General features: G+C 39.0%; 1 protein-coding gene across 7 annotated transcripts in view; it reads left to right on the top strand.

The window, feature by feature from the left end:
- LOC131308176 (SNARE-interacting protein KEULE-like) overlaps nt 1-17,582 on the top strand; it is a 58,198-nt gene extending 40,616 nt beyond the window's left edge. The window contains exons 13-21 of one of the 7 annotated variants that reach the window (XM_058335003.1): nt 594-690; nt 10,714-10,839; nt 10,921-11,016; nt 12,017-12,136; nt 12,239-12,310; nt 12,757-12,950; nt 13,491-13,581; nt 13,673-13,762; nt 17,241-17,582. In XM_058335003.1, coding sequence (XP_058190986.1) covers nt 594-690; nt 10,714-10,839; nt 10,921-11,016; nt 12,017-12,136; nt 12,239-12,310; nt 12,757-12,950; nt 13,491-13,581; nt 13,673-13,762; nt 17,241-17,294 — 940 coding nt within the window. In that variant the 3' untranslated portion in view covers nt 17,295-17,582. Of the gene's footprint in view, nt 1-593; nt 691-10,713; nt 10,840-10,920; nt 11,017-12,016; nt 12,137-12,232; nt 12,311-12,549; nt 12,681-12,756; nt 12,951-13,490; nt 13,582-13,672; nt 13,763-17,196 lie in introns of those variants that run through there. The other 6 variants (XM_058335002.1, XM_058335001.1, XM_058335004.1 and 3 more) reach the window with 6 other exon arrangements.
- Nucleotides 17,583-18,557: the final 975 nt, after the last annotated feature.

The following is an 18,557-nucleotide window of genomic DNA, read 5'->3' as shown; positions in this document are numbered from 1 at the left end:
TAGGGCGAATCGAAAAATTATTAGAGTAATGAATAGTTCGGATAATTTGTGTTGGGCCCTAGAGTGTGCTCCTCACACCAATCTATACACTGTCACTACACTCTAGGTTGGTATCCATAGTATTTTTGCATTCTAAATATTTTTTTAACTTTTGGGCTAACTTTTGCTTCTTAATAGTCTTTTCGTACTCGTTCTATCTCAGATTGTCTGCTCGTTTTTTATGAATTTTCAGATGTCAACTTTTAGTTTTTTTATTTTTGGTTCTCCAATTTCTCTCTTTCTCGCAGTGAGTGAACTACTAGCAATTCTCAAAAATTGGTTCTTTTGTTTTGTATAAAAACTTTCAAATATTTTTGAATGAAATATTTAAACTTTGCTATGCAATTAAATATATTATTTCAATAAATGAACATACACTATGGGCGAAAGGGAAGAAAGAACCTTTGTGGAGCCATCACTGATGATTATTGTGGATGATGGAGATAATTTGTCGCAGTATTCAGCACGTTGAAATGAAGAAAATGAATTTTGTGGCATTTCTTATCTTTAGTATAGTGGCACAACATATCTAACGTCGAGTGTCTTTTGTCTAGAGATGGTGGTGAATTATCCACTCGTGATCTGCAAAAGATGGTTCAAGCATTGCCACAATACAGTGAACAAATTGACAAACTCTCTCTCCATGTAGATGTGAGTTCCTTATAAGCATCACTTTTTGCCCTCTTGTTTCAGTTTTGGAAGAAATCGACTTTTTCCCTTTAAGTGCTCAAAATATATGACATGTTTGATAGCTATTGACTTCTTCCTATCATGTTCATATAATGTACCATTGGAAATTAAGACGACGTTGGATTTGATTTTTCTGATCCATATATCTCTATTCCCATATAAGTCACGTTAGATTTGTCCTTGTAGGCTTAATGAAAATAAAGCGTTATTACTCATGGTTCAGCTCTTCATCTGTACTTAACATGAATAAGCATGGATATGACTTGTGAGATTGCTGATTTCTGCAATGCAAATTCACTCTCAATTTTTCCAGCAGCTATTAGGTTGCTTGTAGTCATGCTGCTACCCCTATTAGTGGGGTTGCAGGCTTTTAGTCTCGGCTGGGACACTAGCCACAAGTAAGTCATGACTTCCTGAACTTTTATTGTCATCTAGGTGGCAGCCACTATCCTCAGTCTTCCTTTCCGCCAGGTGATGATCTGGTTTTTGTAGTTTTACTTGTACATGTCCCAGAGCCTGCAACTTTGCTAATTTCTTCATTATTGCTGCATCCGCTCCAGCATTTATGCAGAAAATACGTTTTACTTAAGCTTCATTGAACAACAACATTTTACTTAAGCTTTATTAAACACTCAAGTGTCGCCCCCTTATCTATTCCTTTCTACTCCCAGAAATAACGTTATGGAAAATCAACCGCTTTTTGAGAAAGTGCTGCTCCCATCAGCTTTCGAGTAGATAAAGTAGTTCAGGCTAATGACATCAGCTATTGGCTAGGTTATCTTTCGTACAAGGCTCCTGCTGATAGTTTAAAACAGGACCTCTTGCAATAATAAACTAACACAGTGTTGCCCATAAACCATGTAAAATTGGCTCAGGGCTAACATCAGCTTTCCCATTTACTTCTCATTTCCCTTTCGTATCATTTCATCTGAAAATTAGAATCTTTTCCTGTATTTTTATGCTAATAACCCATGGAGATTGAGGTAGACTTGGCATCAAATTATTTGACGAATGCCAATAACGTTTTTCATTTTTAGAGGTTCCTGTTTTAGGAGATGCTTTGTGCTTTGTGCCTACAAGGGGCATACCCCAGGAGGAAACAAAAAGAACAAATGACATAAAATTGGCCAAATGGCTACAATATGAGTCGAGTACCAAGCTATCCTATTGTTTCCTAGCCATCTAGCAAGAGGAGAAGAAAACAAAAGGAATTAGATGGAATTTTACATAGAAAAGAGCCTCTCCACTCATAGTTGCACAGCACGGCTTTGATAGAATGAATTCAGAGTCCAACTGATTAGGCCGTTCGATAACAGTGCTTGAACCTTGGGCTTGAAAGGCCTATTGAATGGATTGGGGTTGGCAAGTGCGGGCCCCAATAAACATGGGACAACACCAAGTGATAATCTTTGCAGCCCAATTCCATAATGTACCTGTGTGTATTGGCAACCAATTGAATATTAGCAGTCCATGGAGTCAACTGGCCACATTTAGCATAAAACTAGAATTACAGCTAGGCACTTGACCCAATACCAATACCAGTAGTAAGTGGGTCCATACATGACCAACAGCCACATGGCCTCCCAATAGCTCAGCATAGTGGAATAACGGGAAACCAAACATGCAAATATATTCCTAGGAACATCCCCCCAAGGACAGGCAATAAAGATAATTAAGTATGAGTACAACTCATTGAAAACAGCCCAGTGTGCGAATAAAACAAGAATATTACACCAATTTAACAACAGAATAAATGATCGTCCACCAATCCTGTGACTTGCTGTAGCCGTGACAGTCCGAACAACCAAGATCATTCAAACTAAAGAGCAACATTTCAGTCAGATCATTTGTAGAGTTAAGAAACAGTAAAAATGATGAATTCAGATCAATGCTTGTGCTTAACCATTACACCATGGACTTGCTTACCAAATGAGATAATAGAAGAGAATCCCAAGCCTAGTTATTCTGACAACCCGTATCACCTTTTGTGTTGAACCCCACATTTAGGGTTTAAGCCTCTATCTGGTCGGCTTCAGTTGATTCCTGGAGATCCTTCAACTTCTTCATCTTAGCTTCCAAAGCTGAGCAATCAATGTTAACACCCGATTGCTTCATCTCCGGTTCGAGAGCACTGACCAATCGCAATAGGCGTTCATCAGATTCCAAATGATAGCTTTCCTATTGGAACACCTCTTGAAGCTTTCTTGATGGGCTTGTCGGCTTAGGGCTACAAACCCCATAAACTGAAGACTGTGAAATGATTTGGGGTTTTGACGATAAGGAGCTGTTAGGGCTTTCTCTTAAATTGTTTGGGGTTATTTTGTTATGTATCTTTTACATAGGGGTATATTTGTACTTGTACCTTTGTCCATATATATATACAAAGTGTGAGAGAGAAACCTAATTTTGGGTTGGCTCTCCTTTTTCCCCCCAATTTCACATGGTATCAGAGCTCCACGATACCTAGGGCTCTCTTCGTTTTTTTCGTTGATCTGGGTCATCGTCAATCACCCATGGCTGCATCTGGGAGACGCTAGCTGAAGACCCAGGTGATTCTGACCCTAGTTGACCTTCGTCGGCCTTTCATTTTGTGACCCAGATCTGTTCTCCCAGCTGAAGACCCAGCTGGGTTTCGACGTCACGGTCCTCACCAGCCACTTCCGACGACACCCAACCTTTTTCCAACGATGCCAAGTCTCACCAGAGGTTCGCCGGACCACCTATGACCTCGTACGGCTACTGTTCAACCACTAACAGGTGCGTTTTCAGGGTTTTTTGGGCTGTCAGGGGTTGTTTTTTGGTTTATCAGAGGCTGGGTATGTTGATTTCGAGTTCATACGGGGTCGAATAGGTCTCTGTTTGCTGCTGTTGTTGTTTTCAAGGCTGTTTAGTGTTGGGTTTATTGGGTATTATTTGTTTGGAATCTCTGTTCTTGTGTTGATATGTCGGGTAATCCACAAAAAGCTTCCGCTGATACGAAGATTGAGGGGAGTCGTCTTGGGACTCTGGATAACTCTCCCCTTGATATTTGTCAAATTAAGTTGGATGGTACCAACTATTTGCTCTGGTCTCGCTCTTTTACCTTGGCCATTACGGCCCGTGGCATGTCGAAATTTATCGCAGGGCCTGTTACACAACCAATAAATGCTAGACCAGAACTTGAGACTTGGAAGTCACACGATGCTTTGGCTATGACTTGGTTATTCAGCTCTATGATACCCTATTATTCGTCATATGTTTTTGCTCTTGGATACCCCATATACTGTTTGGACTACTGTGGCACAAACCTATACCCGAAAGGGTAATTATGCTCAAGCCCTTGAGTTAAGGAAGAAACTTAAGGGATTGGATCAACACAATCGATCTCTTGCTGAGTATTATGCTGAGTTGCGTGGAGTGTGGCAAGAGCTTGATTACTATCGGATTTTTCCAACTATTTGCACTCCTGATGCCACTACATTTCACCAGATGGTGGAGAAGGAGCGCATTTATGATTTCCTTGCTGGTCTTGACATAGAATATAATCCGATTCGAGTGCAGGTGCTAGGCCGGGTTCCTTTTCCTACTCTAGGAGAGGCCTATGAATGTGTTCAACAGGAGGAGAGTAGACGGAGTGCGATGGTTCATCCTTCAATTCCGGATTGCTCTACCTTAGTTGCTATTCTTCCTCCATGGGATGGTAAGTCTACCCAGGGTCAGCTTGGTGATAAGAGTGGTCTTGTTGATAAAGAATTGCTCCGGTGTGACTATTGCAATAAAACCAAGCATATGAGGGAATTCTGTTGGAAGTTAAATGGCCATCCCTCCCGTGGGAAAGGCAGTGGTCGAGGTGGTGGTCCTGTGCGTTCTCATGCACATGTTTTGGAGTCTACTGTTGACATGTTGCCTGACCCTATTGGCGCTCATTTGCAAGCTCCCGTGCCTGTTACTTCCCAAAGTGGTGGTCCTTTTTCTCAGGGGGAGTTACAGACTCTCAGGCGCCTAATGACCAGGCTTGATTTTCCATCTTCCACAGTTTCTACTTCCACTACATTCTTGTACTATGCTCACACAGGTATCCCAGCTAGTGCATCTACTGCTTCTTCCTCTCTTCCTTGGATAATAGATTTTGGTGCCACCGATCATATGACAGGTTGTTCATCCTTTTTTGACTCCTACTCTACATGTTCTGGTAAGGATAAGGTCAGAGTAGCTGATGGTTCCCTATCTTCTATTTCAGGGAAACGTTCCCTCCGCTATTCTCCAACCATTTCTCTTTCTTTAGTTCTCATGTTCAAAATTTTTCTACTAACCTTCTCTCTATTAGTAGTCTTACCCACTCATTGAATTGCTCCGTGACATTTTTTCCTACACATTGCGTCCTTCAGGAGCTGGATACGGGGAGAATGATTGGCTGTGGTAAAGATCATGGTGGTCTATATTTTTTGGAGTCTGCACCTCGTCCATCTTTTACACCCATGTCATTGGGTCAAGCTCTTGCAGCAGATACGAGTTCAGCTCTTCTTTTATTGCATCAGTGGCATCATAGATTAGGTCACCAATCTTTTGTGATTTTAGAAAAATTTTTTCCTACTTTAACTAAGCAATGTAGTGGGAATCAGTTTTTTTGTGAAGCTTGTGAGCTGGCGGCTAAACACAAACACTCTTTATGCTCCTGTTAATCAAAGAAGTGATTTCCCTTTTACGGTTATTCATTCTGATGTTTGGGGTCCTTCCTCGGTTTCTTCTAATTTTGGTTATCGATGGTTTGTCACTTTTATTGACTGTTATTCTTGTCACTTGGGTGTATTTACTTCGGTCCAAAACTGAAGTTTTTTCTTGCTTTAAATCTTTTCATCAGATGGTTCCTACTCAATTCCTACTCAATTTGACACCAACATTAAAATCCTTCGTAGTGATAATGGGACTGAGTACCTTGATGGGCAGTTTCGGGCATATCTTAGTGAGTATGGCATTCTTTTTCAAACTTGTGTTGGCACTCCACAGTAGAATAGGGTTGCTAAACGTAAAAATCGTCACCTTGCTAAGGTAGCCCGTTCTCTCTTGTTCACCATGAATGTCCCAAAATTTTATTGGGGCGAAGTTGTTCTTACTGCAACTTATCTTATCAATCGCATGCCATCCGGTGTTCTTCAATTTAAAATTCCTCAAGTTTCTCCCTCGTAATTCTTCGGTTTCTTCCCTTCCACCCAAAGTTTTTAGTTGCGTGTGTTTTGTCCATGCTCCTAAACATCCTGGTGGCAAGTTAGATCCCAAGGCTCGTAAATGCGTTTTCCTTGCCTATTCCCCTACCCAGAAGGGATATAAATGCTATGACCTTCACTCCCATAAACATTTTGTTTCTATGGATGTCATTTTTTGGGAAACAACTTCTTTTTTCTCTTTCTCCACTACATCTCTTCAAGGGGAGAATAATATGGAGGAAGAGATGTTGACATCCCATAATCAGGAGTCATGGTCTTACTTCCCAATACCTTGTTATGGTGGAGGGGAGAAGGAGAACTCTAGGGAAGAACCCATATCTGAAGCAAGAGCAGAACATGACATGAGTGGCCGAGATGTTGATGATGATAGGCTTTATACGTATAGGTTGCCTAACTTGCAAAAGTTTTCTTGACGGAAAAAGAGACAGCCGGCCTGTGCGATACCACCTTGCCAATCACTATCACCTATTTCGGCTTCAAGTCCAGTTTCTGATTTTTCGGCTGACTCATTTGGTAATGAACCATCCCTTCTTATTTCTGATAATCTTGATGCTCCTAGTGCTCATAGAAAGGAGTTAGACAGTGTCCTCAACATCCCATCTCACAATTTGTTTCATATGATTGCTTATCTCCTTCGTATCGTGCATTTGTTTCCTCTCTCTCTTCCATATCTATCCCAGAGAGTTGGAAGGAAGCATTCATACACTTAAGTGGAAAGAAGCTATGGGAGAGGAGATGACAGCTTTGAAAAAGAATGGCACCTAGGAACTAGTGTCTCCTCTGGAGGGAAAGAAATCAGTGGGTTGTAAATGGGTGTTCACAGTAAAACATAAGGCAGATGGGACAGTTGAGAGATACAAGGCGAGACTTGTTGCCAAGGGCTATACTCAGACATACGGAATTGATTATGAGGAAACCTTTGCTCCAGTAGCAAAGATGAATTCTATTTGAACCTTACTCTTTTGTGCTGCTATTTTGAACTAGCCTCTTCAATAATTTGATGTGTAAAGTTGTAAAGAAAGAGAGAGACGTGGAATGGGAACCCAAAAGAATAGAGTTATTTTCTCATTACGTTAGAGTTATACAAGACTAAGAGAATAATTACACTGAGACCCTTATCTTCTAATCTAATTTACACAAGGGCTCAATTACACGCTAATTACACATACACCCATAACTTAACATGATGTTATAAATACATTTCTTCATGGTGATTTAGAAGAAGAAGTGTACATGGATATACCACCAGGTTTCTCTTCCTTTGCAACTGAAGGGATAGATTGAGAAAGGCCCTCTATGGATAAAAGCAGTCATCGAGAGCTTGGTTTGACAGATTTCTTATAGCTATGTTGAGATTTGGTTACCGGCAGAGTCAGGCAGATCATACTATGTTCATCAAGGGAGGCAAGATTGCTATCCTCATTGTCTATATGGATGACATAATTATGACTGGCAATGATACAGAAGAAAGTATATTCTTTCTCTCCCAAAGGAAGTATATTCTTGATCTCTTGGAATAAACGAGGATGTTGGGGTGCAAACCTACAGACTCATCTATTGAGGCTAATCATCTCAGTGGAGCTGTTGGGGAGCATACAGATAAGGAAAGATAGCAGAGGCTTGTGGGCTGCCTGATATACTTATCTCACACTAGACAAGATATTACATATGCCGTTGGAATTGTTAGCTAATTTATGCATGAGCCACATACAGTGCATCTGGATACAGTTTATCGTATTTTGAGATATCTCAAATCAGCTCTAGGTAAAGGAATTTTGTTTTCCAATCATGGTCACTTGAGGTTGGAAGCATTTACTGATGCAAATTGGGCTGATTCAGTGGATGATAGGCGCTCTACTTCTTGCTACTGCACCTTTTTTTTTGGGAATTTGGTTACTTGGCGCAGTAAGAAGCAGACAGTGGTAGCTAGATCCAGTGCAGAAGCTGAATATAGGGCTATGGCTCACGGCGTGTGTGAGCTTTTGTGGCTCCAAACCTTGTCGAAGGATTTGGGACTCTTTGATGATGGTCCTATGAAACTTTATTGTGACAACAAAGCGGTTATAAATATTGCTCATAATCCGGTGCAGCATGACAGAACGAAGCATATCGAGATTGATAAGCATTTCATAAAGGAAAAGTTGAGCAAGGGTTTGATATGTATGCTGTTTGTAAGGTCTGAGGACTAGTTAGCTGATATATTTACAAAAGGGCTTAGTAGTAAGATTTTTCATCCCATTGTGTTCAAGTTGGGCTTGATAGATATCTTTGCACCAACTTGGGGGGGAGTGTTAAATTGTTAGGGGTTATTTTGCTATGTATCTTTTACATAGGGGTATATTTGTACTTGTACCTTTGTCCATATATATATATATACAAAGTGTGAGAGAGAGAAACCTAATTTTGGGTTGGCTCTCCTTTTTCCCCCCAATTTCACACTTTCCGATAATGGGACCTCATAGGACACATTAGTTGACAATGAGGGAAAAATAGGGTTTAATGAGCTGGGACTAACTGAAGCTGTAAAACTCAAGTCTTAGCTTTTGATGGGGGTAGACCTGTTAGGGTTAATTTGACCTTTCGATGAGTGGGATCCTAAATCAGAAGATTTGGGAGTTGAGATTTAGTGGGTATGGGCATTGAAAGCCCTTTGCTTCTTGTGTAATGTGTTGGAATTAGTAGCCTTGAATCCCAGGTAATCAGCCATGGAAATGGTACCGTCTGCCACAAGAGTAGGTTAAGGAGATCCTAGAAAGGAGGATCTCTCTGTACGGTCTGCCATTCTCCTCTCCCTCCCTTATCTTCATAGTAGTCTTCAACAAAGCGGTTACATGGGGAACTTATAAAGATATAGCTTACATGATAGAAGTTTTTGGTGTGTTTTATTTGCTGTATATTCGACCACAAGCCTGTTTTTTTCTCTCTCTCCAATTTTTTCATATAGACCATCAGGTGAATAAAATGGTTCAATTTTATAAGTCAGATGAGATTGGGTAAAGAATTTGAGTGCATTACCTGTACTTAACCAACCAGTACCATCCGAGATGTACCGAACCGGAAGCAAAACGGAACATGAAATACCCAGTTCCGTTTTGCCCCGAAATACTGTGTTATTCCGGTCTGTTCTGGGCATGCCAGGCCGTTCTGGCTATCTTCTGGCATGCGGATCTGTACCATTTTTTCTCACAATATAAATTCATCGGGAAAAAATATATCTTTTACTTCGCCAATCGTTCAAGGAGTTGGAAATTAGAGGGAGAAAAAGGGTAAGAGAGAGGTGGGCTCACAAGAGACTGTTGTTTTTGCTAATGGATTTTGACAGGAAAGAGGAGAATTCTCGGAATTAGCTAAAGCCCTTCTCGAATTTGTCTTGTTCCATTTGAAAACCCATCATTTCCGTGGCAACAGAGAAAAGATTGAAAGAAAGAGAGTTATGAGATAAAAGATATTTCATAAAGGTTGTAAAGTTCGACAAGATTATAACAATTAGGTTATATAGGTCTTTTTCTAACTCTTCATTCTTTAAATCAGTAGGTTGTTTCAATTGTTGGTGTAAAAACTGGCTAAACTATTGTCAAGAAATAATTTAATTTTTTTTGCCAAGTAACTATTGTCAAGATATAGTTGCAAGTACCATGATGAGGATTTTCCTTTGAGCTTGGAAATCTAGCTTTGCGGTGTTTTCTAAGCTGGAGCAAGGCACTGTTTGGAGCTTTTGAAGCAGAGAAAGAGTCTTGTGGCACGCTTCTTCTCAATCAAGAAAGTGCTGAAGACCATCAATGGCATGGTCACTATGAAACAAGGTAAGTTCTGAGATTCTGAGAGCCTGCACTCAAAAGGGATTAGAAGTTTGGAACTATTCCAACGAGATTGATAGCCCTGTGGAAGGTTTTGCAGTTGGATCCTTTAAGCCGGGACTGCTGATTGGAAGCGAGCTCAGGACCATCCTGACAAGAAAGCTGTCGAATGGTCTCAAAGGATTGCGGATAAGGTGGAGCCGTTCTGTAATGTTGAGGATGAATGACTCTCTTTAATCTATATGATTTTTGGCCTTAATTCATGTTCTTTGTTAAAGCATCCAACTCAAAACCAATTGGCAATGAGTGGAGAGGCCGCCCAGGCTCATATACTAGTTTTAGAGGTTATATTTAACCACTGTGGGATAAGCTCTAACATTGCCCCCCACGTGCGACCCCTAACTCGCACGTGGTGAGGTAATCAAACGATTCAACAGATATGACAACAATCAATTATGAACGACAAACAAAGGGGAACCAACCATCAACAACATAGGGTCTTGTCCAAAAGCCTCCAAAAACCTAGCTCTGATACCATGTTAAAGCATTCAATTCAAAACCAATTGGCAATGAGTGGAGAGGCAGACCAGGCTCATATACTAGTTTTGGAGGTTATATTTAACCAATGTGGGATAAGCTCTAACATTCTTCTATGCCTCGCAAGAGCTTGTTTTCACTTTTTCCATTCCAAACTCTGCTCTTGATTATTTACAGATTTGTTCTCAATTTTGGCCTTTACGTTCTGTAAACAATAATACCCAATTGTTCTTAATCATCAGCACTGAAATTGTCCTTCTGCTCTGATGCCTCAATTTCTGTTTACTCAGAAGAAAGGTAGAATGCTTTCTTTCTTTTTTTGGGAAATTATGATCTGCTTAATTAAATGCATGACTCATGAATGTATATTATAATGAAAATATATTCTTTTGTTGGAAGAAATTCTGGGCATCATGGCTTCAGGCTAATATCACTTATGGGTGTAGATTGCTGGAAAAATCAATAGAATTATCAAGGATATGGGACTCAAAGAACTTGGGCAGCTAGAGCAGGACCTCGTTTTCGGAGATGCAGGAACTAAGGATGTAATCAACTTTTTGAGAACGAAACTGGTTAGAACTTGTAGTTACTAATAACATATTCCTTGAAACCTTGTATATGGGTGTTTAAATGGGTTACCTCTATGAATGCAGGATGTAACACGTGAAAATAAGTTGCGCTTGTTGATGATTTATGCAGCATGTTATCCTGAAAAGTTCGAGAGCGACAAAATCACAAAATTAATGGAGGTAGGCTCCTTTGTTGTTTTCCTGTTCCTTTGACGTAATCTACTTGTAATTTCCCTTCTTGATTGCCATTAATCTAAGTGTCTTACTAAAATGACTTTGGGTCGAATGCATAAACACAATTCAGCCATAGCACACAATTTGGAGTAGATAACAATATTTCTCTTCTTTCTGTCTCTCTCCCCTTTTTTTGGGGGAAAGCCCATGTACCATGTATTTTTCCACAGATTTACCACCCCTTTTAATCAGCTCTTGCTGAATTATATGTGTTTTCTCTTCTTAGCATCAGAACCGTTAAAACTGTGGTTTTGAGAGTTTGATACACCTTCGCAAAGCACAATAAATGCATGTTGACAATATTTGTGTTCCATTGTAGAATGAGATAGGGTTCCGCACATTAAGGATTAAGGGATGCCAAGAATAGGTCTTTTTAGCATATGGGATTGCTGCAGCATACGTATGAAAATAATGCTGTTCTGATCAAACTTCTCAAGACATTATATCATTACAGTATGTCTATATTTTGCTAAAACACATTTGTTCCTGCATGTGAAATTTTATTGTATTGGGGTCTCTCTGATGGTCCAAAAAGAAAAAAACTAAAGTAGTTGTCGCTCTATATGGCAATGTAATTGTCGAAAGTAAATATTTGCCCACGTAAGTGCCAAAACTTTCCAATTTGAAGGTATGAATCTCTGCTGCGAATTTTACATGAAGTGAATAGTCAAGTACCCTTTTGTGCAACTTTACTTTTTCTGCAGCTTTTGAAAACTGTGTACCACTTCTATTAACAGGATAGCTATTGTATATATTTTGGCTTCTCACTGCCCTGCTCACTATCAGTTTCCAAAAGGCTACTCATTGCAAAATTCTGTTTTTTGGACAGAACATGAAAGCAATTATTTTCGATTGTGCTACTTTGTTTGTGAGTCTTTTCAGTGGGAATGTGCATAAAGCAGAATAACAAGCCAATCTCATCTATATGTTACACTTTTTCTTTCAGTTAGCAAGATTACCCCCTGAGGATATGAATGCTGTGAATAATATGAGATTGCTTGAGGGATCATCAGATACCAAGAAAAACTCAATTGGAGCTTTTTCTCTGAAATTTGATGTTCATAAGGTAAATGTGATGTTTTTCTACAATTCTTTCCTTGCCTAATACATGCTACTTATATTATCATACTTATCCTCCCCTTCTTTTCCTTTTTGACTTAAGAAGAAGCATGCTGCTAGAAAAGATCGTACTGGTGAAGAAGTGATGTGGCAGCTTTCGCGATTTTACCCAATGATAGAGGTAAAATTCCAGGTTAAATTTTTTCCATTTTTATATTGCATGGAAGCTTCTAGAGAAGAGCCACATCCATGGCTGATGTCTTCTATTTCTAGGATAGTCTAGGATATCTTTATGTTACTCAAGAAATAAGCATGGTCGTGCCATGGTTTTTTTTCTGGAACACATCCAATATTTCTCAGATAGTCTGGATGCATATCGAATGCTCATTTGATGTTCAGGTGGTGTCTTGCTGATACCAGGGGTTCAGGATGAACACAAGAAATACCAGTGGTTGTATCTGCTAGCTGTACTTGTACAAAGACAAAGTAAATGCAATGATAATAAGTTGAACTAGTGTGGGTTCTGGTTGGATGCAATGTAACATCACAGTTTCCTAGGGGTTTTATCATCTCAACGTTTCTACAAGAGGAACTGGTAGTTGGACTAAAGTTCCTGTCATCTTTCAGGAACTTGTTGAAAAACTTAGCAAAGGTGAGCTACCGAAGAATGACTACCCATGTATGAATGACCCTAGTCCAACTTTCCATGGATCTTCTGGGGCTGCATCAAATCCAACTAATCCTACTTCTGCTCCCCACTCAATGAGACAAAGACGGGCAACATGGGCCCGGCCTCGGGCCTCTGACGATGGATACTCGAGGTATGCTTGTGACTGTTCATTTGGTTTCATTAGTTTTTCAAATTCAGAAATTGCATTCATAGGGGATGTGAAACTCCCTTGTTTTTTTAAGTTGTAAGCACTGCAAAAGGTAAACATCATTTGTTTGTCAAGATCTGGGGAGGTGGACCGTATTTTGGTATGAACTGGGCAGGCGAACTCTTTTTCTTTTTCTTTTTTTTCCCTGTGTAAGCACCGAGTAGATGAAACGTACAATATGACTGGCTTGTTTATTTACGATCAATATCTCGCATATTCATCTCAACGTCTTTCCTAATGTTTCCCCCATTTCTGCAGCATCTCTCTTTTTTCTCTTGCGGCAGAAAAAGAGAAAATTATGAGCAGACATACTAATCACAAGGAGGTGGGTCCCACAGTGCTCGCCCCTTGTGAGCCTAGTGTCCAATTCTGTGACATAGGAGGGCTCCCATAAAAGAGCTGTCATTGGTTTCTCCTTTTGGTATCACTTTTTCTATTCCAATTTCATTGCGGAATCTCATTTTTTTACTTGCCTGTTTGTAGTGATTCAATTCTGAGGCATGCATCTAGCGATTTCAAGAAGCTGGGCCAACGTATTTTTGTATTTATTGTTGGCGGAGCTACTCGATCTGAGGTACATAAAATTTTGTCCCTAAAGATCAAGACTGCTGCTACTTCTGGCATCCGTTTTTGACATTGTTCTCATAAAGTTTACTTCTTTTCAGCTACGGATTTGTCACAAGCTTACAGCAAAGCTCAAGAGGGAAATTGTGTTAGGCTCATCTAGTCTTGACGATCCTCCACAGTTTATTACGGTATATTGCTTCTTTGTTTATTTAGATGGCCTTGAGCGCTATTTGAATTGTTTGGTACTTCATCATGAGAGGATCACAAATAGATTAACAAAGGCTCCGTCTTTTAATTTTCAAGTCAATTGATGGGTACTATTAATACAGATGTCTTTTTTTCTAAACTTGCTGAACATGAGGTCAACTTGACGCGTGTTTCAAGGGTTAAAATGTGTCAAATGGGTCGTACCGTGCTAGCCTGACCCATTTATTAATCGTGTTGTGCCTTGTTAGAATACTAAGGCCTAGCCGGGGCTATGGGCACCCCACAATCCCGGCCCGTGTCATGCCGTGTTGTGGCAATTTTTGGGCATTGCCATGCTTGTGTGTGTGCCCGTGCCCATGGACTTGCCTAATGGGACCTTGTAAAGTAAACAATGATTGTTGGTATATTTCTAGAGTTTAAAACGAAGAATTATCAACTTGTACTTGAAATAACACAAGTTACTTGGAATACCATTTACTTTATTTAGAATATTATGCTTGTCGAATGAATTCCCATTGATTTATTTATTTATTTTGATAAGTAATTCCCATTGATTTATTCTTCTCCCATTGGAGGACAATTTATAATACAAGCTACCTATCAACTAAGGAAACAAAATATTGAAATAGGAAAATACACATAAATCAAATATACAGATTCCTAAACTAGCTACCTAAATATATTCTCCTTCCTAATTTAAATGTATATGGCCAACACTCTCCCTCAACCTGGAGAGTATATATCATGTACGCCCAGCTTGCAACAAATAGAATCAATGGTAGCTTTGGGAAGAGCTTTGGTGAAAATACCTACGAGTTGAGACCTCGAAGGAACGAACGGAGTAGTAATCTCCTTAGACTCCACTTTTGACCAAATGAAGTGACAGTCAACCTCGATGTGTTTGGTTCGCTCATGAAATACTGGGATGTTAGCTATATGAATGGCAGCCTGATTGTCACAATAAAGAGGAGTAGGATCATGTACTGGGATCACAAATTCCCGTATAAGAGTGCGTAGCCAAGTGAGCTCACATGTGGTGTGCGCCATAGCTCGATACTCAGCCTCAGCACTAGAACGAACAACCACCGACGGTTTCTTACTTTTCCAAGTAACGAGATTACCACAAATAAAACTACAATAGCCGTTGGTGGATCGACGGTTTGCAGGTGACCCTGCCCAATCAACATCGGTATATCCTTCGATGCGAAGATGACCAAATGATCGATAAAGAAGTCCACATCTGGGAGCATTATTAAGATACTTCAGAATTCAAATGGCTGCCTTCGTATGAGGAACACGAGGACAAGTCATGAATTAACTGACCACACTGACTGCATAGGAGATATCAGATCGAGTAATAGTGAGGTAGACTATAAGTCTTCGATATGCTTCAGGGTTGACAATCAACTCACCATCGTCGGGAAGTAACTTTAAATTAGTATCCATAGGAGTGGCGACAGGCTTAGAACCAAGATAACCTGTATCTTTCAAAAGATCAAGAGTATACTTCCTTTGAGACAAGCTGATGCCTGCTTTGGATCGAGCAACGTCAATACCAAGAAGTTACCCAAGTTTGCCCAGATCTTTAGTCAGGAAACTAGAGCAGAGGTGATGAATCAAGCTTTGAATTCTAATATTATCACTGCCAGTGATGACAATATCTTCCACATAAACAACAAGAATCACAATCCCACGATCAGTCCTCTTAAAAAACACAGAGTGATAAGCCTTGCTCCAAATCATGCCATGAGAAACAATAGAATTGCTGAACTTATCAAACCAAGCACGAGGAGACTGTTTGAACCCATATATAGATTTACGAAGTTGACAGACACTCTCCCCCTTGGACTCAAGCTTGGGTGTTTGAGCCATGTAAACAGTCTCAGACAAGTCCCCATGCAAAATGCATTCTTGACATCAAGTTGATGGAGTGGCCAATCCAGTTGATGCATTCTCGAGAGTTTAAAATGAAGAATTATCAACTTGTACCACAATTTACTTGGAATACCATTTACGTAGAAGATTATGCTTGTCGAACAAATTCTCATTGATTTATTCTTCTCCCATTGGAGGACAATTTGTAATACAAGCTACCTATCAATTAAGGAAACAAAATAGGGAAATGCACATAAATCAAATATACAGATTCCTAAACTAGCTACCTAAATATATTCTCCTTCCTAATTTAAATTTTTTTCTGCCAACAATGCTTTTGAACTTTTGCTTTACCACTTTATGAATTACGGAAGTTGAATCATACACATTTGATTATAAAAGATTAAAGAGAGTTAATAGTCCGATGCTATCCCAATTATTCAATTGATTTTGTAGAAAAAGTATTGTTTTTACATACTTAGGCTCCGTTTGTTCTACTCATTTTCCGTTGTTTGGTTGGGAAAAACTGTGTAAAATATTTTCCAAAGTAAAACATTTTACCTTACATGGCTGAAAATGTTTTCCTCTCAAATTTTCCGTAAGTTATTTTTATCTTTTCCTTCCTCATCCTTTCTTATCCTATTTCTCCTGATATGTTTTTGTTATAGTATATTTATTTGTGAACCAAACATTGGAAAATATTTTGCACGAAAGTTATTTTTTCCAAAATTATTTTACAAGAAAACATTTGACATCGTAAAATATTTTACGTCGAAACAAATAGAGCCTTAAATTCAATGAGTTGAATCTCATTTGTACATAAATTAAAAAGTATGTCCATGCTTAGCTTTATCGTGCTGCGTGCCCAAAACGATGGCTCAGCCCAGCCAACTTGTAGTGTCTATGTCATGCCCTGCTGCCCATACCATGTTTGCAGTACTTGTTCCGGCACCTCTAAGGGGTTTTGTGACATGCTTATTATGTAATTTTGCAAAACAATTTCTGATGCACCCCATCTAGTTTCTTTTTATGTTTTTATTATGTTGCTATTTTCATTCTTTCAGCTTTCCTTTGTCATTATTTAATAGAACCGATTCGCAGAAGCAGAGGGATGAAAATGGAGAAAAATAGTAGGAATACCGTAGTTCTCATACTTGAAGTAATGGCTTTCTAGCCTTATGTTACCACAAAATTGTACGAGGAAAGGGTTTGTTAGTTCTGTATAAATGCACCAACCCCAAAAAGGAAAACTATAGAGTTGGTGTTGTTGAATAGGGAGATGTTCTTTATAGTTGTAGGAAGACGATCATTCTGAAGATTGCATTTTGGCTGCAATGTAAACAGAACCTCTGTGAATGCAACTGTACATCAATTTGTTCAGCCAAGAGAATAATTTTCTATAGATAACCGGAGTAATTGAGTGAAGTCCCAAGCTTCGGATCCGCGCGTCTGAATTTAATATTAGACAAATGTTATTTTGATAAGACACATAATTTACAGATACTGCTTCATGGTAATATCCTAGTAAATATATTTTCAGGTGCTATGTATTGCAATTACATTCAAATGATATTGAACTTGCAGAAATTGAAGTTAATGACGGCAGATGAATTGTCACTGGATGATCTTCAGATTTAACGACATTGGTGTAGATCTCAAAGCTGGATACAGCATTTTTTCTCTTGATTCCATTTTTAGCTGTGAATTGAAATGTCTTGTGCTTTAGCATGTATGATATGAACATTAATTTTTTTTTTCTCTTTATCCCCATTTTTCTTGATTTTGCTGACTGGCTCTTGCCTTCTGTCTATTGTAATTGTTAAGTATTGCATTGCTTATTCTTGTTTTCTGTATTCCTGGTTGTTCTGACAAGCTTTATGGTGTGTATACTTCCTGGATTTAAGCAAAAGGCTGGCTTAACTTTTTTAATTCGAATGTTCATAACTTTCTTAATTCGAATAAAACGATGAAAAAAATAAGTTCCAAAAGACAAACGGAACAATTATTAGCGGATGGTTGTATTGATCGTATCTACACTTTGGTTTATATGGAAAGTGAACTATTTGGTTAAGCATAATGTATCCCAATTTAAGCATCACATCATCCAAGTGCATTTCCAACAAGAACCGATTATTTTGACACACTGTCGGATTTATGGCTTTTGTAGCAACTCAAGACACGAAAAAAAACAATAAAGCAGAGGTATATGTCATTGACATCTCAATAGGAACATTGATAAATGGGATGGAAGAGGGAAAAAAAGGTTTGAACTGTGCACCAAACACAAAACTAAAGTGAAAAAATACGTAGTATCCAGCTTTGTAAAAGAAAATGAAAAAGGTATCCAAGAAGATCAAACTATTCATGCTGATTATGTTAAGTAATAAAAATGGATAACTCGGAAGTTAGTATGATAAAAACTACTGTGACCATGTTTCTTATCCGGATAACGTTTTTTGGAATGAGGAAAGGCTGCATTGCCTCAAACCAATGTTTTCAAAGGACATTTTGGGGCTCAGCTTGAGGCAAGACATAGCAAAAACATCCATGAGCATGGATTCTTGGGCAAATAACCACAAAAGCGTTCACGCGTCCATTGGAGGCAAACAGATGCATATGCTTTTAACGCTTTTTTTCGGTCAAATGACAGACGCAAAAGCATTAGAAGAGTCGGTTATTATAAGCATTTTGGGCAAAGAGGAAGGGTTATTGTATTTATAAGGCAACTTAGAATGCTTTTAAAAGTTGGATCTATTAATGCATTTTGTTTCTATGCCATACAATGCTTTTGTGAATTTCAATTTTTTTTTCTTTTTTCTTTTTTTTTTTTGTGTATGGCACATTTGCATGGCCTTAACACTATCCCCTTCTTTTCATGATATTTTTAACAAAAAGATATAG

Source organism: Rhododendron vialii, chromosome 11a, assembly GCF_030253575.1.
Source record: "Rhododendron vialii isolate Sample 1 chromosome 11a, ASM3025357v1".
Taxonomy (NCBI): domain Eukaryota; kingdom Viridiplantae; phylum Streptophyta; class Magnoliopsida; order Ericales; family Ericaceae; genus Rhododendron; species Rhododendron vialii.
Note: the sequence above shows the minus strand (reverse complement) of the source record. Positions and strands in the feature narration are given on the sequence as shown.